We start from the raw sequence: 16872 nt of genomic DNA, 5'->3' as shown, positions 1-16872 counted from the left end.
TTGTTGAAAGGGCAGCATCTCCTTCATAGCTGAACTGTTGTTTCAACAGTTACAGGCATGACAAAACATCAAAGCTGTGCACGACCTTCATTGCCAGATCACCTTGATAGGCCACAGTACCTGCCAGTTTGTCGATGTCTCCCCCCTTTCTTTTACCATCAAACTATCCCAGATTCAGTTTGGGGCAACATCTTGGAAGTTCCAATTTTCTTCTGCAAAACTGAATTGTCTGCATTCCATAAGAAACTCTAGGAGCTCCGTGCTGTAGCATTATAGTCCATCTCACCTCTTTTGTTCCTGAGCTATTTTACTGGCAAACATTCTTGTTTGCCTTTGTAGCAGAAGTTTTCCCTTAATATGTACTCTATTGAAGGAAGGGAATACAAAGGATTCTCTTACTGAATGACTCCTAACAAGAAAGAACTCAGAGAAGCAAATGTTGTCTGCCAGGAACAACAAAAAAGAGAAAGAGGGTGAAGATATCAACAGGAGTTCCTTTGAACTTTAAAAGAGCTCTAACTAAATTGCTGATTAAAAACAGCAGTAACAGGGAACTGACCTGTTCCTTCCCCAACGAACCACAGAGCAGCAGAACTCAGCTGGTGTAAATTGGTATAGTGCCAATGAAGTCAACAACAAAGCCCTTTGGTTTCATGTCAATCTAGTCTCTGGTCAATTTCTGTAAGTGCTTAGAGTACAGTGTGCAACTTACACAGCAAAAGGTTAAAGCTCAAAGACTCTCAAATGAGACTGAAACTAGTATTATAACAATGAAGTTCAAAGAGATACATGCCAGGGTTATGCACTGAACAGCAGTCTTACAAGCAGGGTTGCAGAAACCTCTGAACTTTCCAAACCATTGAGAACCAAAGGCCAGTCTACAGTTTGGCTGTCCAAAATACTAACCCACATAAGCTGACAGCCTACAAACCCTACTCGTGCACGCCTGGCCCCTGACTTGGCTCTTACTGTAAATGGAGAGGACAAGGATCTGCTCTGACATGACTGACTGACTGCTGGAAGGGAAACAAACATTCCCTGCAATGTTAGATCAAGAGCCACTCTACACTGGCTTAGGAAAAGCATTTAGAAAGTGTGTTTATAGTTTAATGCAAAATGATTTACTAGATTCAGATTCTGTATAAAAATACTCAACTGCAGCGCACCCAGGTTTCCACCCAATCCTAGCGCAGACAGGATTCCAGTCTCTTCCCTCCCTATTTTTGTGACACAGTATAAGGGATATTCCTAGTACCTAGAACCCATTTCTAATGTAATTTCATTCTATTACTAAACATATGGTTTAGTGTGGACAATAGCACAGTGTCGACAATAGCAGATCTTTGATTGCTGGTTTTCTAACGAAGGTTGCCTGCTCACCTCGCTTCCAAATTCTGCCTTTGATTCCATGCACACAGCCCCCTCTGTGACCCCAGTTGTCATGCATTAATTAATGTGTAGATTATAGTCAGTCACTATTTCTGGTGTATTCTCTGGCACTGTGTAGACACTACTTCATTTAAATCAGTGAGTGGTTGGGTATTTTGTCACCTCTCTCAAGTACTTCTGTGCCCCCCTTCATTACCATAATTGCTGAGCACCTCACAGTCTTTAGCTAACTTCACAACACTTCTGTGACATAGATAATTACTGTAATCCCCAGGTCCTTTTCAGCCAGTCGGTCCCCAGCCTGTAGCAGTGCATAGTGAGAGACAGTCTCTACCCTGAACTGTTTACAGGTTAAGTATAAAACACAATCTCAGTCTGCAGTGGGATCTGAACCCTTATAAAACTCATACAAGCCCCTGGGCCAGACAAAGATGCAATATTTGTTTTTTCATATGTTTGTTTGCAGTTGTTCACATTTAATCTTTTTAAAAGCTACAGTAAGTTTGAAGGAAATGTCAATCTCAGCTTTTAAGTGAGGTACAGCTATGATGTACTTTATTACATGCTACTATTTTGAGTTGTTAATATCAGAGTAAAACATTTGGGATGCAGACTGACTATCCCACTGCTGGATAGCTGGAGTTTAGAGGAGGCCTAGGAGTTTCTTCATATTACCTAGGATTGTGCATCTTACCTTTCTCCACCTCCTTGTGGCAACTGAGAGGGGTGAGTTTCCTTCCAAGAGCTGACAGAGCACTGGATACTGGGGATAGTTAGGCAAGCCTGCTCACTCACTGCTTTCATACTTGAAAAGAAATGCCATTTCAGACTTCTCTTACTCACAGGCACAGATATCCTGGTTAATTCCAAGGGTTGATAATCAATCCCTAAGATAATTGCTTAAAATTCAGGATTTTTTTTTGGAAAAGGCACAATCTTTTTAACATGGAGCTTTTTTAACCCTCCACCCAGAAATGTCCTGCAAAGTCAGTTCCATCATAGAATATATATGCCCTTCCAAGACTTGTATGGTAAAACAGCTAACTGGACTGGCATACAGGAAATCATTGTTTACATTCAGTTCTTCTCACATGCTTCTCTATAGCACTATTCATTCTGTATTATGTTTCATGGATAATGGGTATTTTAAGCTATGTTTATCCATTAGAAGTATGTGTTGCAGCATTCTAAAACTAAAACAACATTATAAATATATTCTCCAGTCCCAGCATTTAGTTTTTGCAATAAGTAAGTGATCTACCTCTTTGTTTTCAAACAGGCAAAAAGACACATTTATGCTATTGTTTTGACATCAGTGAATTCAGGCTTATGCCAGAGAACTGGCAACTCCACTCAGTTTCCCGAGAAGCCGAGCACAGATAAAAGAGCAGTCACTCCAAAGCTGTTCCTCATGTGGCTTAGAAATGTAGTTCTGCTCTGAAAGATGCCTGCAAAAATGGCACTAGGGATTGTGCGTTTGTCTCATATTTACAAAGTAAAAAGATGTTTTCTCTCCTAAATGCCAGCCCTGCAAACTCAACCTAGGGGCAGAGTAAACCTGGGTTCTTTCTTTCTCATGCCTGCCCACCAGTATTAAAAGTCAAATCAGTCCTTCAGTGATGCCCATGCAAACTCATTGTCTAGCTGGGTTGTACAGGTGTAACTGACAGGAAATTAATAGACAGCTCGGTTGATGGTGCATAAGAAGAAACAGACTCCAGGTCCCACAGCCTTAGCTCTGTTGACTCTGTGGGACTAACAAGGGTAGAGTGCTTATTTTTGTCACTAAAATGAGCAAGTTTGTTGAGTGAAGGTGCCATTCTGCAGTATCACTTTTCTGAGTAATAATAATTAATGGAGTACAACCAAACGTTAAATCTTCCCATCCTACTGTGTTCTGGGATAACCATTTCTCAAGCTATATGCTGGGTATGAGTTAATGGCTTCTGGAAAATAAATAAATGGAAGAGTGATCCTAGAGTTTCATCTAAATTGAAAGTTAACTTTTCTTCATGATCAGATTGGAAGCCAGCCCTCCCAATTGAGTTACCTTCCAAAGTTAATTTTAAAATTTGAGGCGCAGGGGGTTGCATCTTAACATTACCCTCAGCCCATTAAAGAGTTACTATAAGGTAAGTATTTATAAATTCTTTCCATAAGCAGGAATGTTTCCAGCTGGCTGAAATCACATTAAAACAAAAGCAGTGCCAGCCACTGCAGAGGTGGGGACAAATCCAAGTCCTATTGAAGACAATAAGCAGAGAGTTACTGGGCTTTTGGCTTTCTAGTTCTCATTAGCATCTCATGCTGCTCACTGCTCAACAGGGCGATATGTTCCTCCTTAGTCAACACCTTGGGTAGAAGGGATGTTTTTTCAGCAATGCTTTTTAATAGGTGTTTGGTTGACCGATATCCCCACCATCATTTTATTTTAACTCAAGAGGAGCATGACACACTGATGAGCTACTTAGACTCCTGGTCACTCTACAAAAGCTCACGGGTATGCTGACTTCAGATTAAACTGATGAAGTAAGCCATAGGAAACAGCTACAATGGTTTTTGGCTTTAGGTGTGGCATACTCATCTGTATACTGTCTAATGACTGTACTCTCCTTCATGAAGGCATTTTAACAAAGCCATTTTCTGGTTCCTCCTCATGAAGCACAGCTCAAGCTTGAGTTCTGAAATTTACTCTTCCCAAGCATATTTCCCTCTGGTAAGGGTCTGCCAGTCCTAGAGTGCTCTATGTGCTCTGTCCTTTGCCGATTGGTCTTCACAAATCTCAGCAGGTTAACAATGGCGGCTGGTGTAATCCCAGGAATGCGGCTGACTGCTCCGATCTGTCAACAGAAACAGTAACAGATCAACTGGAGAACACCCCGTCTCTGAAACTTTCCAGTGAGCCTTATTCCAGACAATGATGTCCAACTCCAAAACAGAGACATGACACACACCGAGTGTTTAGTCCTCCCCTTCCTCGCCAGCATATACACATTTAGACACCCATACAAAGAGTCCCTTGGACAGATATGGAAGCATTTGGTGCTTAGATGGGATTCCATCACTGTTCCAACCCCATCCCTGACCCAGTGCCTCACCGTCTGGGGGCGGTTGGAGTCTAGTTTCTCTCGCACTTCCTGGGACAACGATGCATCAATGGCAAAGTAATCTAGGTCCTCCGGCAGCTGGAGAGCTTCATCTCGACGTACTTCCTCTATTTCCTGCTGCTGGCTGGCTACATGCCACTCATAAACCGCTGCAGTGGGAGTTGTGGGGGGCACAGAGAAAATAATAAAGATACAAACATTTACAGCACAGGCGCTCTTGTCCCCAGAACTAGGACTTCTGGGTGGGATTCTCAAAAGTACCTAAGAGAATTAAGCCTCTAACTGCCAGGGACTAGGGAGTTTAACACCTGTAGGTGCTTTGGAAAGTTTCACCAACTCAGCTTGCAATGGGAATGAATAAACACAGACAATGTTCCTCTCCCCTGAGGAGAGGCTGGTCCTCTGGGGCAGCTTGCAAGCCATTGGTGGAGTGGTATAGTGGGAAAAAACAGGACAGAATGAACAATGAGACAATTCCTCTCATACCCCAAAAGGAGGAGAATAGGGGCCTCTCCAGGGGAGGGCTGGGGGCCAGAGATGAATGGGTCTGGTGCTCTGGGGACAATAATTCTTTCCCCACTCAAGTCCATGCAGAGATGACTGGGGTTTCTGGTCTGTGCTCATTCACCACTGAATGAGCTCTAAAGCCATTGAGCAGATCTGGTTACGGAGGACTAGCAGACTCCTAATACCTTCTATTTTCAGCCTCTCTGCCAGTTCTCTGCATTCAGCAAACTTTCTCAGGGGCTCTGGGATAGCTCTTGCCAAAAGTTCCATGGTGACCTCTGGATATTGAAGGATGTCCAGGGCACTGTGAAAACAAGAACACGGTAGCAAGGCCAGCGAATTACCCAGAACAGGTTAACAGCTGTTCCTAGCGAGAGCCACTGTATTTAGCTTTGGAAGGACAGTTCAGAGATGAATGACCACAGAACTTATCCTCTTTTCCTGCCACCATCAGATGAGTAAGGAAGAGCAGCTCTTTGCTGAGAGGAGGGCACATTTGGGTAGGCAAATAGGGAGAAGGTGGCTACATAATGGCATCTGAGGAACCTTGAAACTGGAAAGCACCTAGCGAGGGAGTTTTCAGGTATTGACCTGAAAAACAACAAAAGGGAAGGTAAAGAGAGGAGAGACTAGGAGAGATGGAGGGACTAGGGCCACCGTGACCAAGACTGCTACCATCTGGCCTAGGTGAAATGAGTTGGTGGTCTCAGTCTAGTTCCTAGGTCCACATCGTCCAACCATTACCTCCCTCGTCAGCAGTCTCAGTAGACGCACCATGGGCTGACCAGCACTAAAGCGTGGAGTACCTTCACACAACCAGGGAATAGTCGCTCCAGAGCAGGACTGAGGCACGTTGCACAGAAAGTGCCACTTTGCCGGAGCCAGTGTTAGACCTCTTCCATGGCTAAGACAGGCTGTCAGTTTGCCACCACACCACCTCCTCAGAATTAGATTTACTAACGGAGTTTTAGAAAGCAGAGAAGAGAAAAAGAAAGGCGTCTTCTGCAGAAGTACACACTGGACAGACAAGAAAGGATCAGCTGTAGCCTTTACCTGGCAAGTGAGCTTCGATTGGTGCTTATGGGAGCCTCTGGAACCAGCCTCGACCACTTGGTGGCAGTGAACTGAAGAGATTTTAGCACTGCTATTGCCTCCTCTATAGCAGCCTTCATCTGAGATGCTTGTGCATATCGCTGTTGGGACACACAGCCAGCTTCCTCAAAACCTTCAGAGAGAGAGCAAGTGTGAGCAAGAGAGAAGGTGCACAGACAGGGCTGTGAACATCACCAGGAGAAACGACTGCCTACCTCGGAGGGTGAGCCTGCTGTCTGCGTTATCGGGCCGCAGAGACATGCGGAATTCCACTCGGCTGGTGAACATGCGGTATGGTTCATTGGTGCCTAGGGTGGTGAGGTCATCAATCAAGACTCCGATGTAGCCCTCTGTGCGGCTAATGATAAAAGGGGGCTTGCCACCGACACGCAGGCCAGCGTTGATCCCAGCAATCACTCCCTGACAGAGAGCACAAATGGTCATAGGAGCTGCTGCGAAACCAGCACAATGGTACTTTCCTGATCTACACATGTGGCCAAATACAAGCCATTAGGTCTGTGTAGCACACTCCATGTCACATGAGGTGTGTGATGGTCTGTGATGCTTTAACAGCCCTAGTGGTTTAATTCCCGCACTGGGAAAGAAGAGGCTCTCCACATCCCTTCCAGAGCTCTGAGGATCCCCTCCTTGTTCTCCCCCAGCTGAAAGCATGTGTCTTGGCGACTATCTTTCAGCCTGAATGCCAGGCAGACTGCTTGGAGCTAGTCATCATTGCTACTTAATCAATTCAGAGGGGCTCACGGGTGAGCAACATAAGCCTATCCTGCCTGTATGTCCGTCTGTCCCCTGAGAAGCATTTTTTTCCTGCAGCTGTTCCAGCTGCTTTAGTCCTTGCTACCAATAATCATACCAGGGCACCAGGAAACTAGCCTCTTGGGCTGACTTTAGGATTCCTTGGTATTTTTAAAAACAAAGTTGTAGGAAAGCGGTTCCTGAGACTAGCAGGGCCTTTGCTGCTGAATGCTCTGACGGCCGTGTGCACATAATCCCAGATCATATCCACAACTCAGGCAGTGCCCAGTGGGAACAGTGCCGAGTGGGAACAGCACTGGGATCGCTTGCAGGAGGAAGGAGAAGAGCGACAAAGCAGCCACTGTCTGACATAGTAACTATATGGTTTGCAGTGCTGTTCACTACCACTAGTTTGTGGGGTTTTTTACTGTCAGTGCTTCTCCTCTCACTGTCCAGTACTGCAGTTGCTGATTGGGGTTAGAATTCTAAGACACCTTCAGTCAATGCAGCCATTGGAGACTTTTCACATGTGCTCCCAGTCATGCCCATCAGGAGTGCAATCTCCACACTGCCCATTTGGCTGTGTCTACACTAACAGACTTTGTAGCTGTAATGCATCACTGGTGCGACTCCAGCAGTGGTAATCAAGATAGAAGCCAAAATGCAGGCAGGATGCAGGCGGGCTGTGGGCGTGGCTACACTTGCAAGTTAGAGAGCATTAAAACAGCCCCAGGCACCCTAACTGCCGACCCGTCTACAGTGGCAAGGCACTTAAAGCGCCTGGACTCTGCAGCTGGAGCGCTCCCGGTAATCCACCTCCATGAGAAGCATAAAGCTCGCTGTGCCCCGGCTGAAACGCCCAGGCGTCAGTGTGAACGAGGTGCTGCATTACTGCACTGTGACTGGCCTCCAGAAACGTCCCATAATCCCCTTAAGTCAAGTGGCCACGCTTGTCATTGTTTTGGAATCGGCTATAGGAAATGCGGATATGCCCTTTCAAAGCTCCATTTCCGACAGCCGGCTGCTTATCCACTCTGGGACAAAGCAACCATTACTGTGGAATGCTGCTTGCTGTGAGCGTGTGAGAGAGGCGGGGGGTCTGGTGCCGTCTGAACTTACAAGACAGCATGCTGACATGCTCTCAGCCCCCCAAAACAAACTCTCTCCCCCCCCCACATACACACAACACACACCCTGTCACACTCCACCCCACCCCCATTTGAAAAGCAAATTGCAGCCACTTGCATGCTGGGATAGCTACCACAATGCACTGCTCTCTGTGGCATTGCAAGAGCTGCTAATGTGGCCATGCTAGTGCACTTGCAACTGACAGTGTGAACACACGGGAGCGCTTTCCCTACTGCGCTCTCCGAGAGCTGGTTTAACTCTCAGTACTCTACATCTGCAAGTGTAGCCATGCCCTGTGACTAGTGTTGGATGACACAGCGGCAAAGCTGTTCCCGTCTGCACTACACTGTTACTGCCATTGGGGGCTGCACTGGAGGTGAATTACATCTACCAGGCTTGCTAGTTCAGAGGAGGCCTTTCAGGTTATATCCATTCCCCTTTTGAGCATGGAGCATGCACTTCCAGATCTGCTCACCTGGGCTGCAGCTTCTTCATAGCCCGTGGTGCCATTTATCTGTCCTGCAAAGAAGAGTCGCTGAACAAGACGAGACTCAAGGGAAGCACTGAGCTGACGGGGGTCCAGAAAGTCATACTGAACCCCATAGCCTATTACAAGCAAACCAGACAGACAAAAGTCAGTCAGTCATCAGGGGAAGAAATTCAAACACCCCTGCCCTATTCCACAGAATAAAGGTGTCAGAATTCCCACTGACAGCCCAGCATGATATAACACCTCCCCACTCACCCCCAAGTGCAAGGGCATGTAGGTTTTTTCACACCCTCAGCCTCTGGATACAGTAGGGGTCACATTTCCAGATGCCTTTGTAATGTAGACTCCCCTCCACCCCCTTCAGTGGAAAGGTGGCCTGGAAAGGGCCAGGTCACACTGGTTGGAGTGATTGGCCCTCACTCACCTGGCTGCACCATCTTGGCTTTCTCCAAGCCATGGATGCACGCAATCACCTGCTCCTGGAGCTCCGGCGGCAGAGTCATTGACATCCCTTGGGGGTAGATGACATTGGAATCCAGACCCTCAGGCTCCAGCCACAGCTGATGAATGCGGTTTGGAAAGCGCAGAACTTTGGATTCAAGCGAGGGACAGTATCTGGAACAGGGAATAGCCATCACAACAAGGGCGTTGACATGGAGAGAAGCAATCTCTCAGAACAGCCCTCCCCGAAGCTACACAAGGGAGACCCAGAGGACTTCAGATACGCTGTCAGATCACTACAGAAAGATCTCTCCAGGATGCCCCATACTCACCGGGGCCCTCTTGTTGTCTCCCGTACATGGTTGTTCAGGTGAAGGCTATCGTGGATGATTTGCTCCACTTTGGCATTGGTGAGAGTCCGGTAGCATGAGAGCTGATCTTCTGGCTGACAGAGGTCAAAAATCATTTGGATTTAATCCAACAATGCTACTTTGCACTTATTTAGCCCTTTTTTCTAAAGACCTCAAAATGCTCTACAAACATAATAGCATTGAAAGGGGGGTAGCGTTGTCATCCCTGTTGCACAGATGTCCAGTGATGTTAAATAACAAGCTGAAGAGTAAGTCAGTGGCAGCGAGTAGTATAACCCTGGGAGCCTTGAAACCAAGTTCTCTGCTCTAATCAATACACTACCCAATTACAGAACAGATATCCCAAGGAAGGTGATGGATATGGGGTGGAGGTCCATGGCATTCCAGCTGGCCTTACCCTTCCTATCTAAGGGCTGATGCCTCAGAGAAGCAGAATTCTGAGCCATCAAGGTGAGGTAGCTGGACACCCTCTGATTGCATGGGTCAAACACTGACAAGACCACTTCCTCAGCCAGCAGACCCCACCCACACACTGCCTTGATGGTGCTGATCACAGCAGTATAGGGATCACCCTGAGAGCACGTTCCCAGCTCACCCCAACTGCATGTGTATTATCAGCATTCCATCCCACCTTGATCCACACAGCCTCACTGAGGAAGCTGAATGGCATAGGAGGGTTGTCAGCCATGTGCCTCTCCAGAACGCTGAAGTCAATAGAGTCTTTGGCCAGTCGAGGTGGGGTCCCAGTCTTCAGCCTCCCCACAGCAAATCCCAGTTTCTCCAAGGTCTGAGCCAGCCCAATGGAGGGCTGATCCCCTAATCGCCCAGCGGGATGCGTCTTTAATCCGATGAAGACCACCCCCCTCAGAAACGTGCCTGTAGTCAAGATGACACTCCCAGCGTGGACTCTGCTTCCATCCCCTGGAATAGAGTCAGTTTATAGAAATAAGCACATTTCATATTAACAAGCCCTTGATGTTTCTGGTGCTGTTACCTAGCACCAGCCCACATTCTCCACTGAATTTGCATGCGCCTCTTGTCAATACAGAGAAAACTCATGGAGACACAAAACCAGGCGCAGTTTAACATTCCCAGTACTCTGTCTCATCTTCATCTGAGGGGACAAGAGCGAGTGCCAGTGACCAGAACAAAGCCCAATAAGTTGCGGACCCAAATTTCAATGACTCTACCTCTCTCCTTCCGCACCAAGGACTGATGACAAAGACAGCTGGAGGGTCCTTGAGTGCTTAGAATTTCTTTCTGATGGGAAGAAAATTTTATCCACAGATTTTAGGCCCTCATCAGTAAAGTGACAGAGGAAATACAAGAACTTACAAACATGAAAGTTAAAGTAAAAGGTCTCATCAGTGCAAAGCTGCTTATTTTCATGTTACTACGGGGGAAAGGTGTTGGTCTGGCAGCAATGATGGCTGAAGTTCTTCTACCGAGATAGGATGACAACCAGATAGCCACGAAATAAGAATTATGAATAATTCCTTCTACACTTCTCTCATGGCTGATGGCTACCATGAAAAGCTCACTTCTAGGGACCAGTTCCATGCATTTCTTCATCTTGATGAGATTGTCAGCAAGGGAGTCAGTTGGTGCTACGTGTAATGGTGATGTCTGTAATGTGGATAACGCTCACTAGACAATGTACTAAGAAAAATATACTCTTTTTCACAAGTCAAACACTTATTAGAGGAAAAGGAGTTTGTCTTTGGCACACCTGATTAACCCAACAAAATCTTCTCATATAGCCTGGGACATATTCTGAATGACTGGTCTCAGATAAACCTTTGTAAATCTGTTCCCCAAATCACCTAGTTCTCACACCCACCACTGTGATGGCTGGTTTGTTTCGCTCATACTCATCCTAAACCAGATTAATGAAAGACTCCTTAACCTTTTACCAGTCCAGCCTTTAAGCATAAGTCAACTTGAGGAACCAGACATGTTTACTCTCATGGTCCCACTTAGGGCCAAGACATAACCAACCCAGTGAAGCACCTTGAGCTTCCAGTATGTACCTAGAATGACCCCACTGACTTGGCATTTCCCAGGACGGTCTGGCTCTGGTTCCATCAGGAGAAGATCCTCCACGGATGCCTCATGAACAGTCAGCAGTGGAGTGTTAAGGATTTCTTTCTGCCATGAAAGAAGGAAGCATTGAGTGTCCATACATCACTAAGATGGGCCTGCCCTCCCCTCAAAATAACATCTCAGAACCTCTTCCCCAAAACATGCAGCAACAGCCTCCCTCCTGGATACACAGAGCTTCCTTTCTTTCACCCCATTGCTTTCCCATTCTGTCATCAGGTCATTTCACTGTACTTGTGATCTAACTCGCTGCCCAGGACATCCAATTACTGCACTGTTTGGGATTTATTAAATGGAAATGAAGCACTAACAGAGTTTAAGGCCAGAAGGAACAATTAGATCTACTCTGATCCCCTGTACAACACAGGTCAGTTACCCCGTATTGAGCTCAATAACTTGTGTTTGACAAAAGTATCTTGCAGAAAGGCTTCCAGTCTTGAAGACTTAAGAGATGGAAAATCCACCATTTCCCATTCCCTAGTGGTTAATCATGTTCACTGTTAAAAACCTGCGCCTTATTTCCAAACTGGTTTCAGTTTCCAGCCATTGGTTCTTGTCATGTCTTTCTCCGATAGATTAAAGAGCCCTTTAGTACCTAGTATTTTCTCTCCACAGAGCTACTTATATACCATAATTAAATTGCCTCTAGATTGTTTTTGATAAGCTAAACAAATTGAGCTTTTTCAGTTTCACATTGTAAGACACAGTTTCTAGCCTCAAATGAGTTTTGTCTTCTATCTGCACCCTCTCAATTTTTCAACATCCTTTAAAAAATGTGGACACCAGAACCATCGTGGGCTATTTGTTTCTCTAATTAGACCCAGGTTTTACTTCTCTCCCATTTCCCTTGACCCAGTCAGAAATTCCACATCCCATTTTACCCCATTACTTCTCTTCTCCCCCTGCCATGTCATTCTCACCTGCATGTTTTCTTTATAGAGTTTCCTATCAATCTGGGCTCGGAGACCCCACACAGCAGGCCCCTTACACCGGTTTAGCACCTTGTAATGAACTCCAGACTGATCACAGATCCGAGCACACAGCCCGTCTAGGGCATCTACCTCCCTCATGAGATGCCCCTTTCCAATGCCACCGAAGGAAGGGTTACATGACATTTGCCCTGGATAAAACACAAGAGAGCCTTTTTTCATCAGCTAATGGCAGCCTTGCATTTTCTGAACCCTAGCATTTATTACTACTGTTTAACAAGGCGGCAGCTCAAGGCCACAGTATCATAACTCACCATTAGACTGGGATCTTGGCTCCTAGCCTCATACTCAGTCTACACGTCTATGCTGCTTCTCATGAGACATCACAGAAACTACTAAAAGGTTAGTTACATAACACGGTATGGCCAGAGAATCCACTGGGTTCTGTCACACATGCAAAGCTACTAGGGGAAACAGACTGTGTGTGCCACAAGTATGCTAGTAAAGCTCAGCTGTTTCTCATACACATCATAGCAAGACAATGTAGTCACTCAAGCTTCAAGCAAAGGACAGTATTTCAATGTTAGCTAGCCAGTTAGACACTCAACTTGATGTCTGGTCTACACTACAGCTTTACACTGGTAGAACTGTTACACTGGTAGAACTGTTTCGCTCAGGGGTGTGAAAATCCACACCCCATGTGCAATGTTGTTATACCAACCTCCCTCCCCTGGGCCGGTGTAGACAGCGCTGTCAGCGGAATGCTTCCCTTGTTCGCATAACTGCTGCCTCTTGGGGAGCTAAATTATCTATGCCGACGGGAGAGCTCTCTTCCGTCAAAGTAGGAGTGTCTTCATATTAGCGTTACAGTGGCACAGCTGCAATGATGCAGCTGTGCCAGTGCAGTGTTTTAAGTGTAGACCTGTCTGTCCCTAAGACAGAAGTAATTCTAGTTGAGTGAAGGACGGAAGAGGGACATCTCAGAGCGAGGAGAAGCCTCTACCTTTTGTGATTATGGCCACATCTACGTTATGGGTGCTACAGCGCTGTAGCTATGCCATTATAGCAGCACAGAGTAGACACATCCTAGACCGATAAAAGGATTTTTTCCAATGCTGTACGAACTCCACCTCCCAAACAGTGGTAGCTAGTTTATGGAAGCATTCTTCCTTCCACCTTGGAGCGTCGGGGGGTGGGGGAGGGGGGGAGGAGGGCAAGGGGGGCATAGATCAGCCTAGCTACTGCACTCAGGGTGTGAATTTTCCACCCTCCAAGCGATGCAGCTAGGTCGAGCTAAGTTTTACGTGTAAACCAGACCTAGGGCTTGCAATAGACGAGTCCTGCCGGACCCTAGACGTGCTCAGCTCTCCCGCAGCACCGGTGGCCAGGAACGCTCTCCCCGGCTCGGTGGCCGTGACCCTTTAGGCTCCCTACGATCAGCCTGGGGCTGTGAGTCTCTCTGCGCCGGGCGCTGCCCGGGAGCCCACGCGACGCGCAGAGGGGGTCGCAGCGCGGCGCGGGCGGCTGACGGGCTCCGGGGGACGCGGTTACCGATGGTGTCGGCCTTGTGCGTGACGAGCAGCGTCCGGACCCCGCTCCGAGCCGCCGCCGCCGCCGCCTCCGTCCCGGCATGGCCCCCGCCGATAACGACGACATCCCAGCGAGGCGCGGTGCCGTCGCTCCGCGCGCGGCGGCGCCAGGGCAGCGGGGCGGGCGGCAGCGCGCGGCGGCGGAGCAGGAACATGGGGGCGGCAAGGAGACCTCGGCAGGAGGGGCGGGGCTTCCCCGCAGTCACGCCGCGGGCTGGGAGGCGGCAGGCCCCGGGGTCAGCGGAAGAGTGAACCGCGGATCCGGCATTCCACGCTCCCTCTGGGCGCCGCCATGGCTGCGGCCTCCGGACCCCGCCCGCGGAAGGTGGCGGACACCGAGAGGGCGGAGCAGGAAGTAGGCACCATCGCGGCAGCCGAGGCGCAACAAGCGCGTCTCGTCTGCCTTGGAGGACCGAAGGAAGCGGCAGCGCGCTCTCCCCCGCCCGCGGAATTTCCGAGGCAGCGCGTCACGTGCCCCGCCCCGGCTGCGTGCGGCCCCGGAGAGGGCGAAGAGCCGAGCCCCGCCCCGCGCCGCGCCACGCGGCGGCTGCCCGGCTGGCCCTAAGTGGCGTCAGTGGCCGGGCTTCGTTGCTGCCCCGTCGCGAGTTCCCAGCCTGAGGCCCAGGGGTAGCTATTGGGGCGGGGCTGGGGGGCCGCCCCGCGCTGCCCCCGGGGGAGGTGTTACGTGGGCGCACAGACAGAGCCAGGTGGTTTTGCAGTTTGGAAAAGCGCTGTGCAGCATTCAGCTGCGGGGCTGCTCTCTGCCGAGTCCCGAGGGAAGCTGCTGCTGTGTTCTTTGCTGGCCTCTTTCCCCAGCAGATTAGAAATCCTGTGGCCTACAGCAGGCAAGAACTTAGTGTATGCCAGGTTTCAGAGTAGCAGCTGTGTTAGTCTGTATTCGCAAAAAGAAAAGGAGGACTTGTGGCACCTTAGAGACTAACCCATTTATTTGCGCATGAGCTTTCGTGAGCTACAGCTCACTTCATCGGATGCATACCGTGGAAACTGCAGAAGACGTTATATACACAGAGACCATGAAACAATACCTCCTCCCACCCCACTCTCCTGCTGGTAATAGCTTATCTAAAGTGATCACTCACCTCTCCTTACAATGTGTATGATAATCAAGGTGGGCCATTTCCAGCACAAATCCAATTTAACCAGAATGTTGGGGGGGGGGGGGAAGGAGGAAAAAACAAGGGGAAACAGGCTACCTTGCATAATGACTTAGCCACTCCCAGTCTCTATTTAAGCCTAAATTAATAGTATCCAATTTGCAAATGAATTCCAATTCAGCAGTTTCTCGCAGGAGTCTGGATTTGAAGTTTTTTTGTTGTAAGATAGCGACCTTCGTGTCTGTGATTGCGTGACCAGAGAGATTGAAGTGTTCTCCGACTGGTTTATGAATGTTACAATTCTTGACATCTGATTTGTGTCCATTTATTCTTTTACGTAGAGACTGTCCAGTTTGACCAATGTACATGGCAGAGGAGCATTGCTGGCACATGATGGCATATATCACATTGGTGGATGTGCAGGTGAACGAGCCTCTGATAGTGTGGCTGATGTGATTAGGCCCTGTGATAGTGTCCCCTGAATAGATATGTGGGCACAGTTGGCAATGGGCTTTGTTGCAAGGATAGGTTCCTGGGTTAGTGATTCTGTTGTGTGGTATGTGGTTGTTGGTGAGTATTTGCTTCAGGTTGCGGGGCTGTCTGTAGGCAAGGACTGGCCTGCCTCCCAAGATTTGTGAGAGTGTTGGGTCATCCTTCAGGATAGGTTGTAGATCCTTAATAATGCGTGGAGGGGTTTTAGTTGGGGGCTGAAGGTGATGGCTAGTGGCATTCTGTTATTTTCTTTGTTAGGCCTGTCCTGTACTAGGAGACTTCTGGGAACTCTTCTGGCTCTATCAATCTGTTTCTTCACTTCCGCAGGTGGGTATTGTAGTTGTAAGAATGCTTGATAGAGATCTTGTAGGTGTTTGTCTCTGTCTGAGGGGTTGGAGCAAATGCAGTTGTATCGCAGAGCTTGGCTGTAGACGATGGATCGTGTGGTGTGGTCAGGGTGAAAGCTGGAGGCATGTAGGTAGGAATAGCGGTCAGTAGGTTTCCGGTATAGGGTGATGTTTATGTGACCATTGTTTATTAGCACTGTAGTGTCCAGGAATTGGATCTCTTGTGTGGACTGGACCAGGCTGAGGTTGATGGTGGGATGGAAATTGTTGAAATCATGCTGGAATTCCTCAAGGGCTTCTTTTCCATGGGTCCAGATGATGAAGATGTCATCAATATAGCGCAAGTAGAGTAGGGGCGTTAGGGGACGAGAGCTGAGGAAGTGTTGTTCTAAGTCAGCCATAAAAATGTTGGCATACTGTGGGGCCATGCACGTACTCATAGCAGTGCCACTGATCTGAAGGTATACATTGTCCCCAAATGTAAAATAGTTATGGGTAAGGACAAAGTCACAAAGTTCAGCCACCAGGTTAGCCGTGACATTATCGGGGATAGTGTTCTTGACGACTTGTAGTCCATCTTTGTGTGGAATGTTGGTGTAGAGGGCTTCTACATCCATCGTGGCCAGGATGGTGTTATCAGGAAGATCACCGATGGATTGTAGTTTCCTCAGGAAGTCAGTGGTGTCTCAAAGGTAGCTGGGAGTGCTGGTAGCGTAGGGCCTGAGGAGGGAGTCTGCATAGCCAGACAGTCCTGCTGTCAGGGTGCCAATGCCTGAGATGATGGGGTGCCCAGGATTTCCAGGTTTATGGATCTGAGGTAGTAGATAGAATATCCCAGGTCGGGGTTCCAGGGGTGTGTCTGTGCGGATTTGATCTTGTTTGTGTGTGTGGTTTTTGGGGAAAAAAAAAAAAGTGGGGGGGGGTGAGAAAACCTGGATTTGTGCTGGAAATGGCCCACCTTGATTATCATACACATTGTAAGGAGAGTGATCACTTTAGATAAGCTATTACCAGCAGGAGAG

At 48.1% G+C, this 16872-nt stretch overlaps 1 protein-coding gene across 4 annotated transcripts; it reads right to left on the bottom strand.

Annotated features, from left to right (window-relative positions):
• Nucleotides 1-2387: 2387 nt before the first annotated feature.
• On the bottom strand, nucleotides 2388-14242 carry MTO1 (mitochondrial tRNA translation optimization 1). Of its 4 annotated transcripts, none has more exons than XM_073336455.1 (12): nucleotides 13859-14242; nucleotides 12299-12498; nucleotides 11309-11426; nucleotides 9910-10199; nucleotides 9240-9352; nucleotides 8891-9081; nucleotides 8452-8582; nucleotides 6311-6515; nucleotides 6057-6228; nucleotides 5189-5307; nucleotides 4488-4645; nucleotides 2388-4229 (listed from the first exon to the last, which is right to left on the bottom strand). In XM_073336455.1, exons 1-12 carry the CDS (start codon nucleotides 14049-14051, stop codon nucleotides 4044-4046), a joined length of 2076 nt encoding a protein of 691 aa, XP_073192556.1. In that variant the 5' UTR covers nucleotides 14052-14242; the 3' UTR covers nucleotides 2388-4043. The 4 variants fall into 4 exon arrangements, with proteins under 4 accessions (XP_073192556.1, XP_073192557.1, XP_073192558.1 ...); XM_073336456.1 differs by having other exon boundaries at nucleotides 8452-8495; XM_073336457.1 differs by lacking the exon at nucleotides 13859-14242 and adding an exon at nucleotides 13625-13852.
• Nucleotides 14243-16872: the final 2630 nt, after the last annotated feature.

This window comes from Lepidochelys kempii, chromosome 3 (assembly GCF_965140265.1).
Source record: "Lepidochelys kempii isolate rLepKem1 chromosome 3, rLepKem1.hap2, whole genome shotgun sequence".
Lineage (NCBI taxonomy): Eukaryota > Metazoa > Chordata > Testudines > Cheloniidae > Lepidochelys > Lepidochelys kempii.
Note: the sequence above shows the minus strand (reverse complement) of the source record. Positions and strands in the feature narration are given on the sequence as shown.